Source organism: Pristiophorus japonicus, chromosome 2 (genome assembly GCF_044704955.1).
Source record: "Pristiophorus japonicus isolate sPriJap1 chromosome 2, sPriJap1.hap1, whole genome shotgun sequence".
NCBI lineage: Eukaryota > Metazoa > Chordata > Chondrichthyes > Pristiophoridae > Pristiophorus > Pristiophorus japonicus.
In genome coordinates this window covers 3,640,859-3,655,392 of record NC_091978.1, presented here as the reverse complement: position 1 = coordinate 3,655,392, position 14,534 = coordinate 3,640,859, and the positions used below count along the sequence as shown (strand labels likewise).

Genomic DNA, 14,534 nt, shown 5'->3' with positions numbered 1-14,534 from the left:
GGATCTGGAACTCGCTGCCTGGAAGAGTGGTGGATGCAGAAACCCTCACCACTTTTAAAAGATGGTTGGATAGTGAAGGGGAGCGGAGGGAGCGGGATGCTGGAACGGTGGCGGTGCAGGGAAGGGGTGCCGGAGGAGGGGGAGGGGTGCTGGTGGGGATGCAGGGGGACCGTTCTGTGGAAGGGGACGGGGAGGGGTGCTGGGGGGAATGGGGTAGGGGGAGTGGGCGTGCGGGGAGGGGTGTGGGGGGAGGGGGTCTGGGGTAGGGGGAGTGGGGGATTCAGGGGAGGTGTGCTGGGGGGGGAGGAGTGCTGGGGGGGTGGCGGGGGGTACAGTGAGGTGGTGCGGGGGAGGGGGGCTGGGGTAGAGTGAGGGAGGGGGGCTGGGGTAGAGTGAGGGAGGGGGACTGGGGTAGGGAGAGTGGGGGAGTGGGGGGAGGGTGTCTGGGGTAGAGTGAATGCGGGGGAGGGGTGCTGGAGGGAATGGGGTAGGGGGAGTGGGCGTGCGGGGAGGGGGTCTGGGGTAGGGGGAGTGGAGGATTCAGGGGAGGTGTGCCGGGGGGGGGAGGTGTGCTGGGGGGGGAGGTGTGCTGGGGGGGAGGTGTTCTTGGGGGGGAAGGTGTGCTGGGGGGGGAGGTGTGCTGGGGGGGGAGGTGTGCTGAGGGGGGAGGTGTGCTGGGGGCGGGAGGTGTGCTGGGGGGGGAGGTGTGCTGGGGGGGAGGTGTGCTGGGGGGGGAGGTGTGCTGGGGGGGGAGGTGTGCTGGGGGGGGGAGGAGTGCTGGGGGGGGAAGGTGTGCTGGGGGGGGAAGGTGTGCTGGGGGGGGAGGTGTGCTGGGGGGGAGGGTGTGCTGGGGGGGGAAGGTGTGCTGGGGGGGGAGGTGTGCTGGGGGGAGGAGTGCTGGAGGGGGGAGGTGTGCTGGGGGGGGGAGGTGTGCTGGGGGGTGGGGGAGGTGTGCTGGGGGGAGAGGTGTGCTGGGGGGGAGAGGTGTGCTGGGGGGGGGAGGTGTGCTGGGGGGGAGGTGTGCTGGGGGGGAGGAGTGCTGGAGGGGGGGAGGTGTGCTGGGGGGGGGAGGTGTGCTGGGGGGGAGGTGTGCTGGGGGGGAGGTGTGCTGGGGGGGGAGGTGTGCTGGGGGGGAGAGGTGTGCTGGGGGGGGAGGAGTGCTGGAGGGGGGGAGGTGTGCTGGGGGGGAGGTGTGCTGGGGGGGGAGAGGTGTGCTGGGGGGGAGAGGTGTGCTGGAGGGGGGGAGGTGTGCTGGAGGGGGGAGGTGTGCTGGGGGGGGGAGGTGTGCTGGGGGGGAGGTGTGCTGGGGGGGAGAGGTGTGCTGGGGGGGGAGGTGTGCTGGGGGGGAGGTGTGCTGGGGGGGAGAGGTGTGCTGGGGGGGGAGGTGTGCTGGGGGGGGGAGGTGTGCTGGGGGGAGGAGTGCTGGGGGGGGGAGGTGTGCTGGGGGGTCTGGGGAGGTGTGCTGGGGGGGGAGGTGTGCTGGGGGGGGGAGGTGTGCTGGGGGGGGAGGTGTGCTGGGGGGGGGAGGTGTGCTGGGGGGGAGGTGTGCTGGAGGGGGGGAGGTGTGCTGGGGGGGGAGAGGTGTGCTGGGGGGGGAGGTGTGCTGGGGGGGGAGGTGTGCTGGGGGGGGAGGTGTGCTGGGGGGGGAGAGGTGTGCTGGGGGGGGAGGTGTGCTGGGGGGGAGAGGTGTGCTGGGGGGGGAGGTGTGCTGGGGGGGGAGGAGTGCTAGGGGGGTGGCGGGGGGTACAGTGGGGTGGTGCGGGGGAGGGGGGCTGGGGTAGAGTGAGGGAGGGGGAATGGGGTAGAGTGAGGGAGGGGGGTTGGGGTAGGGAGAGTGGGGGTACGGAGGAAACCCAGCAAGGCTGAAAACATGGGGTTCCTGCAAAATTTAACGGCCAAACTTTTTTTCTTCTTCTTCAGTTTCGCTCCTGACCAAATTGTGAGGAAGTGCTGAGGGGGAGACCCCGGTCCCGAGAGTGGGGGCTGGTGGGAGCTCAGCAATAAGGAGGGGGCAAAAGATCGGGTCTTGCGGAGGGGCGACCTGGGAGAGGCTGTGATCCTCACAGGGGCTGGAAATGGGGCCTCCCTCCTGCAGCCAGGTGTCCTCGCCACCCTCTCTCTGCAGGGTGCCTGAACATCAGAACGTAAGCTTTAGGAGCAGGAGTCGGCCATTCGGCCCCTCGAGCCTGCTCCGCCATTCAATAAGATCACGGCTGATCTTCTACCTCAACTCCACTTCCCTGCACTGTCCCCATATCCCTTGATTCCCTTAATATCCAAAAATCTATCGATCTCAGCCTTGAATATACTCAAAGACTGAGCCTCCACAGCTCTCTGGGGCAGAGAATTCCAAAGATTCACCACCCTCTGAGTGAAGAAGTTTCTCCTCATCTCAGTCCTAAATGGTCGACCCCTTACCCTGAGACTGTGACCCCTGGTTCTAGACCCCCCAGCCCGGGGGAAACACCCTCCCTGCATCTACTCTCTCAAGCCCCCTCAGAATTGTGTATGTTTCAATGAGATCGCCTCTCATTCTTCTAAACTCGAGAGACTATCGGCCTAGTCTGTTCACTAACCCTGAGAAACCCACCAGAAGCAGTGATGTTAAAATCGGCTCCCAATTGCACTGTGGGAGCCCGATTTAAATATATTAAAAAACAGAAAAGGGTGTATTCGCGATGAGCTGGATTTGTGTACCCCAATTTTTAATTTTTAACCCCCTCCGCCCCTACTTGACCTCTCCCGCCCAGCGGAGGGGGGCTGGGGGTCATATCGAGGCCATCGCATCTCTCTCTGCCAATCAAATGCATGTGTTTTTCAGGAAACACGAATCAGAGCGACAGAGAAAGACACCAAGAGAAAAACCAACAGCATCTCGATAACCAATCAGTATGCGGGCGAGGAGGTGACTCACACTCTGGTGTCGGAGTCCCGCGAGGAGATGTGCCAATGGATGGAGGCCTTCTGGCAACACTTCTGCGACATGAGTGAGTTTCTAAATAAACTGTACCTTCATTAACAGCTATCCCCACAGGCTGAACTTTGAACCCCAGCCACCCCCACAGGCTGAACTCTGAACCCCAGCTATCCCCACAGGCTGAACTTTGAACCCCAGCCATCCCCACAGGCTGAACTCTGAACCCCAGCTATCCCCACAGGCTGAACTCTGAACCCCAGCTATCCCCACAGGCTGAACTTTGAACCCCAGCTATCCCCACAGGCTGAACTCTGAACCCCATAAATCCCCACAGGCTGAACTCTGAACCCCAGATATCCCCACAGGCTGAACTCTGAACCCCAGATATCCCCACAGGCTGAACTCTGAACGCCAGATATCCCCACGGACTGAACTGTAAACCCCATAAATCCCCACAGGCTGAATTGTGAACCCTTGAACCCCAGGGTAGCGATGGGGGTAATGATAACCAGAGTTTGACGGGAAGGGACAGAGCATACAAACATAAGACTGCACCAGCAAACACCAGAGTCGGGAAAAATGGTAAAAAGACAAAATTAAAGGCTCTTTATCTGAATGCATGTAGCATTCGTAACAAAATAGATGAGTTATCGGCACAAATAGAAATAAATGGGTATGATCTGATGGCCATTACAGAGACGTGGTTGCAAAGTGACCAAGGCTGGGAACTGAATATTCAGGAGTACTTGACATCTTGGAAGGACAGGCAGAAAGGAAAAGGTGGGGGAGCTCTGTTAATAAAGGATGGGATCAGTGCAGTAGTGAGAAACAATATTGGCTCAGAGGATCAAGATGTAGAATCAGTTTGGGTGGAGATAAGAAATAGTAAGGGAAAGCAGTCACTGGTGGGAGTAGTCTATAGGCTCCCTAATGGTAGCTACACTGTAGGACAGAATATATATCAAGAAATAATGGAGGCTTGCAAGAAAGGTTCGGCAATAATCATGGGTGATTTTAATCTTCACATAGATTGGACAAAGCAAATTGGCAAAGGTAGCCTTGAGGACGAGTTCATAGAGTGTATTCGGGATGGTTTCTTAGAATAATACTTTGTGAAACCAACCAGGAAACAGGCTATTTTAGATCTGGTATTGTGTAATGCGACAGGATTAATTAATTATGTCATAGTAAAGGATCCTCTAGGGAAGAGTGATCATAACATGATAGAATTTCACATTCAGTTTGAGGGTGAGAAACTGGGACTGAAACTAGTGTCGTAAACTTAAATAAAGGCAGTTACAAAAGTATGAAGACAGAGTTGTCTAAAGTGGATTGGGAAAATAAAGTAAAGGGTAAGACGGTAGATAAGCATGGAAGACATTTAAGGAAATATTTCATAATTCTCAACAAAGATATATTCCATTGAGAAAGAAAGACTTTATGAGAAGGATGAGCCACCGTGACTAACAGACTACCCAATAGAGGAAGGGAGGTGGAGGAAGAAATATGCAAACAATTTAGGGAAATTAGTAAAAAACATAGAATAATAATCCTGGGGGATTTCAACTATCCCGATAGTAATTGGACAGAAGAGATAGGTAAAGGGGATAAAGGAATGGAGTTCTTACAATGTTTACAGGACTCCTTTCTAACTCAATATATAAAAACCCAACAAGGCAGGATTCGCTACTGGATGTAGTAATGGGGAATGAACCAGAGCAGATAAGAGTAGTAAAAGTAGGGGAACATCTAGGCAATAGTGACCATAATATAACGCGCTTTTAGATAATAATTGAGAAGGACATAAGTATGATGAAAACTAGGGTAATAGATTGGAGAAAAGCTGATTTTGAGGGTCTGAGAATAAAACTTGGGAAAATAAAATGGGCAACAATATTGGCAAACAACGATGTAGAACAGCAATGGGAAACATTTAAAACGGTGTTCAACAGAGTGCAGGAACAATATATTCCGCTAAAAGGAAATAACAAACTAAACACTAATGAGACTCCATGGATGAATAAAGCCATAAGGGAACAATTGAGGGTAAGGGAAGAGGCATACATTAAATACATAGACAGCAAGGAAGTGCATGATAAGGGAGAATACAAAGGGATTAGGAGAGAAGTCAAAAAAAACAATTAGCTAGGCAAAGAGAAACTATGAAATTAAATTATCAGGGAACATAAAACAAAATAGTAAAATATTTTACAGGCACATCAATAAAAAAGGAAGATTGGGATGTGAATAGGGCCATTCAGGGATAGACAGGATAATACCACAGGTAACGATAGAGAGATGGCAGGAATATTAAATCATTATTTTGCTTCAGTACTTACCAGAGAGATAGAACAGGTAAACATGACATTGGATGATGAGATAAGTAATGAGATAAGTCCATATAAAATAAAAAGAATTGATTTATTAAATAAACTAATCAAACTCAAAGAGGATAAAACCCCTGATCCAGATGGATTGCATCCACGCATTTTAAAAGAATCTAGGGAAGAGATAGCAGAGGCCTTACTGCACATATTTAATAATTCGCTAGGTGTAGTACCAGAGAACTGGTGGATAGCTAACGTAACACCTATATTTAAGAAGGGGGATAGAATATGTCCAGGGAATTATAGACCGGTCAGTTTAGCATTGGAGGTAGGAACAATAATGGAGTCCCTACTAACGGGAAACTAGAAGAACATCGAGAAATCAAAAATATAGTAATGAATAGTCTGCATGGATTCTAAAAGGCAAAGTCTTGCTTGACCAACCTCATTGAATTTTTTGAAGAGGTAGACAATGGTAATGCAGTAGGTGTAATTTATCTAGATTTACTAAAGGCCTTTGATAAGGTGCCCCAATAATAGACTGATGAACTTAGGAACATAAGAAATAGGAGCAGGAGTAGGCCATACAGCCCCTCGAGCCTGCTCCGCCATTTAATAAGATCATGGCTGATCCAATCTTGGACTCAACTTCAGTTTCCTGCCCACTCCCCATAACCCTTGACTACTCAATCGTTCAAAAATCTGTCTATCTCAGCCTTGAATATATTCAATGACCCAGCCTCCACAGCTCTCTGGGGCAGAGAATGCCACAGATTTACACCCCTCTGAGATAAGAAATTCCTCATCTCAGTTTTAAATGGGCGGCCCCTTATTCTGAAACTATGCCCTCTAGTCTTCTCAGCATTTACCCTGTCCAGCCCCCTCCGAATCTTATATGTTTCAATAAGATCACCTCTCATTCTTCTAAACTCCAATGTGTAGAGGCCCAACCTACTCAACCTTTCCTCATAAGACAACCCTTCATCTCCGGAATCAACCTAGTGAACCTTCTCTGAACAGCCTCCAATGCAAGTATATCCTTCCTTAAATACGGAGACCAAAACTGTACACTTGTACGCAGTACTCCAGGTGTGGCCTCACCAATACCCTGTACAGTTGTAGCAGGACTTCTCTGCTTTTATACTCTATCCCCCTTGCAATAAAGGCCAACATTCCATTTGCCTTCCTGATCACTTGCTGTACCTGCATACTAACCTTTTGTGTTTCTTGTACATGGGCCCGCAGGTCCCTCTGTACCATAGCATTCTGTAGTCTCTGTCCATTTAAATAATATTCTGCTTTTCTATTCTTCCTATCAAAGTGGATAACCTCACATTTTCTCACATTATACTCCATCTGCCAAATTTTTTCCTACCAAAATATAATACCTCACATTTATTGGTGTTGAACTTCATTTGCCAATTACATGCCCATTCTGCAGGTTTATTAATATCCTCCTGTCATTTGTTGCAGTCCTCAGTATTAACTATCGACCTCAATTTGGTGTCATCCGCAAATTTAGAAATTGTGTTTTTGATTCCAAAGTCTAAATCGTTATTATAAATAGTGAACAACAGTGGTCCCAGCACTGATCCTTGTGGAGCACCACTACCCACCTTCTGCCACTGTGAATAGCTCCCTTTACCCCCACTCTCTCTGCTTCCTGTCTTGAAGCCAGCGAGCTATCCATTCTGTACTTGTCCCCTGGCTCCACATTCTCTGACCTTGTTCAGAGATGCAGAGAGGATGTTCCTTCTCATGGGGGAATTTAGAACAAGGGGGCACAGTTTCAGAATAAGTGATCGCCTAATCGGGTCCTGTTCTCGTCTGCCAAAACTGCGCACTATTCCAGGATCATTCTGGAATGCAAGGATAACTCCCGGCTTCTTTTCGCTACTGAAACTATTCTTCTTAAACCCCTCTTCCCTGCCTCCTCCACCCTCACCTTAAACAACAAATGCGAGCAGCTCATGGACTTATTTGTCACTAAGATTGAGGCCTCTGCCCTTTCCCTCTCACTCGCCCAGCGGCCAAACTTCCCCTCGGGTTCCCACCTGCCCTATCCCTGATCTCGCATCTTTCTCTGGTTTCTCTCCTATTTCCCCCCATGTCCTCCCCGAGTTCATCTTGACCAATATACCCACCTCCTGCTCCCTCGACCCTATACCCACTCAACTGCTGACCACTCAACTTCCTTTTCTGACCCCATGTAAGCTTATATTGTTAACGGTTCTCTCTCCTCAGGTACTGTTCCCCTCTTCTTCAGATCTGCCGTCATCGCCCCTCTCCTCAAAAAAACAACCCTTGACCCCACTGTGCTTGCAAACTACCGACCCAGCTCCAACCTCCCTTTTCTCTCCAAAGTCCCTGACCGTGTTGTCGCCTGCCAAATCTTTCCCGTCTTTCCCGGAACTCCATGTTTGAATCCGTCCAATCCGTGTTTTGCGCCTGTCACAGTACCGAAACGGCTCTCATCAAAGTAACAAATAACATCCAGTGCAACTGTAATTGTAGTAAGCTACCCCTCCTCGTCCTCCTGGACCTGTCTGCAGCCTTTGACACAGTTAACCGCTCCATCCTCCTCCAACACCTCTCCACCATCGTCCAGCTGGGTGGGACTGCACTCGCCTGGTTCCATTCTTATCCATCTCATCGTAGTCAGAGAATGACCTGCAATGGCTTCTCTTCCCGCCCTCGCATCGTTACTTCTGGTGTCCCCCAAGGGTCTATCCTTGGCCCCCTCCTATTTCTCATCTACATGTTGCCCCTCGGTGACATCATCCGAAAACACAGCATCACTTTCCACATGTACACTGACGACACACAGCTCTACCTCACCCCCAATTCTTTCAACCCCTCCTCGGTCTCTAAATTTTCAGTCTGCTTGTCCGATGAGCAGAAATTTCCTCCAACTAAATATTGGGAGGACTGAAGCCATTGTCTTTGGTCCCCACCCGTTCCCTAGCCACTGACTCCATCCCTCCCTGGCAATTGTTCAAGGCTGAACCACACTGTTCACAACCTTGGTGTCATATTAGACCCCGAGCTCCGAGATGAGCTTCCCACCACATATCCACTCGATCACCAAGACCGCCAATTTCCACCTCTGTAACATCACCAGACTCCGCCCCTGCCTCAGCTCATCTGCTGCTGAAACCCTCATCCATGCCTTTGTTACCTCTAGACTTGACTCTTCCAACGCTCTCATGGCCAGCTTCCCATCTTCCATCTTCCGTAAACTTAAGATCATCCAAAACTCTGATGCCCGTACCCTAACTCGCACCAAGTCCCGTTTACCCATCACCCCTGTGCTCGCTGACCTACATTGGCTCCTGGTTAAGCAACGCCTTGATTTTAAACTTCTTATGCTTATTTTCAAATCCCTCCGTGACCTCAGCCTGCCCTACCTCTGTAATCTCCTCCAGCCCCACGATCCCCCGAGATCTCTGCACTCCTCCAATTCTGGCCTCTTGCGCAAGTGTCAGTAGGGGAACATTTAGGGAAGAGTGATCATAGTATCATAAGGTTTAGATTAGCTATGGAAAATGACAGGGAGTAATCTAGAGTAAAAATGTGTAACTGGGGGAAGGCCAGTTTCAGTGGGATGTAAACGGATCAGGCCCGGGTAAACTGGAATCAAAGATAGGCAGACAAAACTGTAGTGGAACAATGGGCTTCCTTTACAGAGGAAATAGTTGGAGTACAGTCGAGGTACATTCCCACTGGGGAGAAAGGCGGGGTAACTAAAGTCAGGGCTCCCTGGACGGTGAAACAGATCGAGAATATGATGAAGCAGAAATAGAGCGCGTATGACATATGTCAAGTTGAGAATACATAAGAGCATAAGAAATAGGGGCAGGAGTAGGCCATACGGCCCCTCGAGCCTGTCCGCCATTTAATACGATCATTGCTGATCCAATCATGAAGTCAGGTCCACTTCCCCGCCCGCTCCCATAACCCTTTATTCCCTTATCGCTCAAAAATCTGTCTATCTCCACCTTAAATATATTCAATGACCCAGCCTCCACAGCTCTCTGGGGCAGAGAATTCCACAGATTTACAACCCTCTGAGAGAAGAAATTCCTCCTCATCTCAGTTTTAAATGGGTGGCCCCTCATTCTGAGACTATGCCCCCTAGTTCTAGTCTCCCCTATGAGTGGAAATATCCTCTCTCCATCCACCTTGTCGAGCCCCCTCATTATCTGGCATGTTTCAATAAGATCACCTCTCATTCTTCTGAACTCCAATGAGTAGAGGCCCAACCTACTCAACCTTTCCTCATAAGTCAATCCCCTCATCCAGGAATCATCCTCGTGAACCTTCTCTGAACATCCTCCAATGCAAGTATATCCTTCCTTAAATATGAGACCAAAACTGTACGCTCTTGTACGCTGTGCCTCGGCTAATGAAGGCAAGTAATCCATTTGCTTTCCTAATCACATTACTTACCTGCCTGCTACCTTCAGGGATCTGTGGACACGCACTCCTAGGTCCCTTTGTTCCTCTACACTTACATAAGTACGTAAGAAATAAGAGCAGGAGTAGTCCATTTGGCCCCTCGAGCCTGCTCCGCCATTCAATAATATCATGGCTGATCTGATCATGGACTCAGGTCCACTTCCCTGCCCGCTCCCCATAACCCTTTGTTCCCTTATCGCTCAAAAATCTGTCTATCTCCGTCTTAATATATTCAATGACCCAGCCTCCACAGCTCTCTGGGGCAGAGAATTCCACAGATTTACAACCCTCTGAGAAAAGAAATTCCTCCTCTTCTCAGTTTTAAATGGGTGACCCCTTATTCTGAGACTATGTCCCCTAGTTTTAGTTTCCCCTATGAGTGGAAATATCCTCTCTGCATCCACCGTGTTGAGCCCCCTCATTATCTGCCATGTTTCGATAAGATCATCTCCCATTCTTCTGAACTCCAATGTGTACAGGGCCAACCTACTCAACCTATCTTCATAAGTCACTTCTCAGTGTCCTACCCTTTAATGTGTATTCCCTTTCCTTGTTGGCCCTCTCCAAATGCATCACCTCACACTACTCTGGATTGAATTCCATTTGCCACTGTTCTGCCCACATGACCAGTTGATTGATATCTTCCTGCAGTCCGCAGCTTTCTTCTTCATTATCAACCACACGGCCTAGTTTAGTGTCATCTGCAAACTTCTTAATCATACCCCCTAATATTCAAGTCCGTCATTGATATATATCACAAAAAGCAAGGGACCCAGCACTGAGCCCTGTGGAACCCCACTGGAAACATCCTTCCAGTCACACAAACACCCATCAACCATTACCCTTTGATTCCTACCTCTGAGCCAATTTTGGATCCAACTTGCCACTTTGCCCTGGATCCCATGGGCTACTACTTTCGTGACCAGTCTGCCATGTGGGATCTTGTGAAAAGCTTTGCTGAAGTCCATATACACTACATCGTACACACTGCCCTCATCGACCCTCCTGGTTACCTCCTCAAAAAATTCAATCAAGTTCGTCAGACACAACCTTCCCTGAACAAATCCATATTGTCTGTCCCTAATTAATCTGTGTCTTTCCAAATGAAGATTTATCCTGTCCCTCAGGATTTTTTCCAGTAATTTTCCCACCACTGAGGTTAGACTGACTGGCCTGTAATTACCCGGCCTAACCCTTTCTCCCTTTTTAAACAACGTTACAATATTAGCAGTCTTCCAGTCCTCTAGCACCACACCTGAAGCCAGAGAGGATTGGAAAATTATGGTCAGAGCCTCTGCTATTTCCTCTTTTGCTTCTCTTAACAGCCTGGGATACATTTCATCCGGGCCTGGGGACTTATCCACTTTCAAAGCTGCTAAACCCCTTAATACTGCCTCTCTCACTATGTTTATTTCATCTAATGTTTCACACCACTCCTCCCTGATTGCAAAGTCTGCATTATTGCCCCTCTCTTTGTGAAAACAGACACAAAGTATTCAATAAGAACCATACCCACATCTTCCGCCTCCATACACACATTACCCTCATGGTTTCTAATAGGTTCCACTCTTTAGTTATCCTCTTGCTCTTAATATATTTATAAAACATCTTTGGGTTTTTCTTGATTTTTACTTGCCAAATGTTTTCGCTCTTTGCTTTCCCAATATCCTTTTTAATTTCACCCTGCGCTTTCTATACTCCTCGAGGGTTTCTGTAGAGAGCCAGCACAGACTCGCCAAGCCGAGTGGCCTTCCCTGCTGTAACTATTGTGTGATTCTATGGTCCCTGAATGTAATCACTCCACCATCAGCAGCCATGCTTTCAACTACCGAGGATCTCAGCTCTGAAATTCTCTCCGCCTCTCCAACCTTCCTTCCTACTTTAAGACGCTCCTATAACCTACCTCTTTGACCAAGCTTTTGGTCACCTGCCCTGATATCCCCTTGTGTGGTACGGTGTCAAATTGTCTTTGATAATGCTCCTGTGAAGCGCCTGGCGATGTTTTACTGCATTAATGGCACGCTATAAGTTCAAGTTGTAGCTGTTGTCTTTGTCTGTCCCCGGGCCGACTGACTGTCCCCGGGCCGACTGACTGTCCCCGGGACGTCTGTCCCCGCCTCTGTCCCTGTGTGCTGGGGATTTCGGTCACCGACTGTCGCCTGTTGTTTACGGTCACCGACTGTCGCCTGTTGTATTCGGTCACCGACTGTCGCCTGTTGTTTACGGTCACCGACTGTCGCCTGTTGTATACGGTCACCGACTGTCGCCTGTTGTTTACGGTCACCGACTGTCGCCTGTTGTATTCGGTCACCGACTGTCGCCTGTTGTATACGGTCACCGACTGTCGCCTGTTGTTTACGGTCACCGACTGTCGCCTGTTGTATACGGTCACCGACTGTCGCCTGTTGTATTCGGTCACCGACTGTCGCCTGTTGTATACAGTCACCGACTGTCGCCTGTTGTATACGGTCACCGACTGTCGCCTGTTGTATACGGTCACCGACTGTCGCCTGTTGTTTACGGTCACCGACTGTCGCCTGTTGTATTCGGTCACCGACTGTCGCCTGTTGTATTCGGTCACCGACTGTCGCCTGTTGTATACGGTCACCGACTGTCGCCTGTTGTATACGGTCACCGACTGTCGCCTGTTGTTTACGGTCACCGACTGCCGCCTGTTGTATACGGTCACCGACTGTCGCCTGTTGTATACGGTCACCGACTGTCGCCTGTTGTTTACGGTCACCGACTGTCGCCTGTTGTATACGGTCACCGACTGTCGCCTGTTGTATACGGTCACCGACTGTCGCCTGTTGTATACGGTCACCGACTGTCGCCTGTTGTATACGGTCACCGACTGTCGCCTGCTGTATACGGTCACCGACTGTTGCCTGTTGTTTTCAGGTGCGTGGAAACACTGCTGTGATGAATTGATGAAAATCGACCTAACACCGCCACGGAAACCACCGGTAACGATTTCAAAGCAAGGAGCCTCACTTTACCATGAGATGGGTAGGGACTCGCAGACATTATAGTCTGTATTTCTGGGTAAAATGTCTCTAAAGGAGAAGTGTTATATTTTACCGGTTGTTTGAACCGCAACTAACACTGCGATTCATATCAATGACAGTAATATTGCTGAACAAAGTTTCATGGGATCATACCTCTCAGGAGGCGGCCTTGCAAGTGTGTGAGAGAGACAGAGAGTGTGTGAGAGAGACAACTCAGAAATAGGAGCAGGAGTAGGCCATACGGCCCCTCAAGCCTGCTCCGTCATAAGATCATGGCTGAGATTCTACATCTCTTTCTCGTCCTATTCCCAGATCCCTCGATTCCCTCAGTGTCCAAAAATCTATCGATCTCAGCCTTGAACATACTCGCCGACTGAGCCTTCACAGCTCTCTGGGGCAGAGAATTCCAAAGATTCACCACCCTCTGAGTGAAGAAATTTCTCCTCATCTCAGTCCTAAATGGCCAACCCCTTATCCTGAGACTGTGACCCCTGGTTCTAGACTCTCCAGCCCGGGAGAAACATCCTCCCTGCATCTACCCTGTCAAGCCCTGTAAGAATGTTATACATTTCAATGAGATCACCTCCAGAGAATATAGGCCCAATCTACTCAATCTCTCCTCATGAGACAGCCCTCTCATCCCGGGAACCAGTCTGGTGAACCTTCGTTGCATCGCCTCCAAGAATCCTTCCTTGGGTAAACAGAAAACTGCACAGTTATCCAGGGGCGGTCTTACCAAAGCCAATATAATTGCAGTAAGTCTTCCTTACTCTTGTATTCCAACCCCCTTGCAATAAAGGCCCATGTACCATTTGTGTGTGTTGCTGACTGTGAGCGAGTGTGTCACTGTGCATGTGAGAATGTGTATGAGAGTGAGTTTGTGTGTGTGAGAGAGCGCGGGTATATGGGAGCTCGTATGTGAGTGAGTGTTTTTTTTTATTCACTCACAGGATGTGGGCGTCGCTGGCAAGGCCGGCATTTATTGCCCAGCCCTAATTGCCCCTTGAGAAGGTGGAGGTGAGCCGCCTTCTTGAACCGCTGCAGTCCGTGTGGTGAAGGTGCTCCCACAGTGCTGTTAGGGAGGGAGTTCCATGATTGTGACCCAGCGACGATGAAGGAACGGCCGATATATTTCCAAGCCAGGATGGCATGAGAACATAAGAACATAAGAAATAGAAGCAGGAGTAGGCCATATGGCCCCTCGAGCCTGCTCTGCCATTCAATACAATCATGGCTGATCCGATCATGGACTCAGGTCCACTTCCCTGCCCGCTCCCCATAACCCGTTATCCCCTTATCATTTAAGAAACTCTATTTCTGTCTTAAATTTATTCAATGTCCCAGCTTCCACAGCTCTCTGAGGCAGCAAATTCCACAGATTTACAACCCTCTGAGAGAAGTTGTTTCTCCTCATCTCAGTTTTAAAAGGACGGCCCCTTATTCTAAGATCATGCGCTCTAGTTCTAGACTCCCCCATCAGTGGAAACATCCTCTCTGCATCCACCTTGTCAAGCCCCCTCATAATCTTATACGTTTCGATAAGATCACCTCTCATTCTTCTGAATTCCAATGTGACTTGGAGGGGAATGTGTAGGTGGTGGTGTTCCCATGTACCTGCTGCCCTTGTCCTTCTAGGTGGTAGAGATCGCGGGTTTGGGAGGTGCTGTGAAGAAGCCTTGGTGAGTTGCCAAATTAAGTTAATCTAGGGGTTATGTCATGGCAGGAGAGCTCGGACATGTGTCATAGAAACATAGAAACATAGAAAATAGGTGCAGGAGCAGGCCATTCAGCCCTTCTAGCCTGCACCGCCATTCAATGAGTTCA

General features: G+C 49.7%; 1 protein-coding gene across 1 annotated transcript in view; it reads left to right on the top strand.

Moving 5' to 3' along the window:
- Positions 1-2,075: 2,075 nt before the first annotated feature.
- The window catches only part of LOC139228301 (rhotekin-2-like), a 45,498-nt gene continuing 33,039 nt past the window's right edge, over positions 2,076-14,534 (top strand). Inside the window, exons 1-3 of the mRNA XM_070859482.1 lie at positions 2,076-2,144; positions 2,822-2,987; positions 12,604-12,711. Of these exons, the coding sequence (XP_070715583.1) occupies positions 2,076-2,144; positions 2,822-2,987; positions 12,604-12,711 (343 nt within the window). The remainder of the gene's footprint in view (positions 2,145-2,821; positions 2,988-12,603; positions 12,712-14,534) is intronic.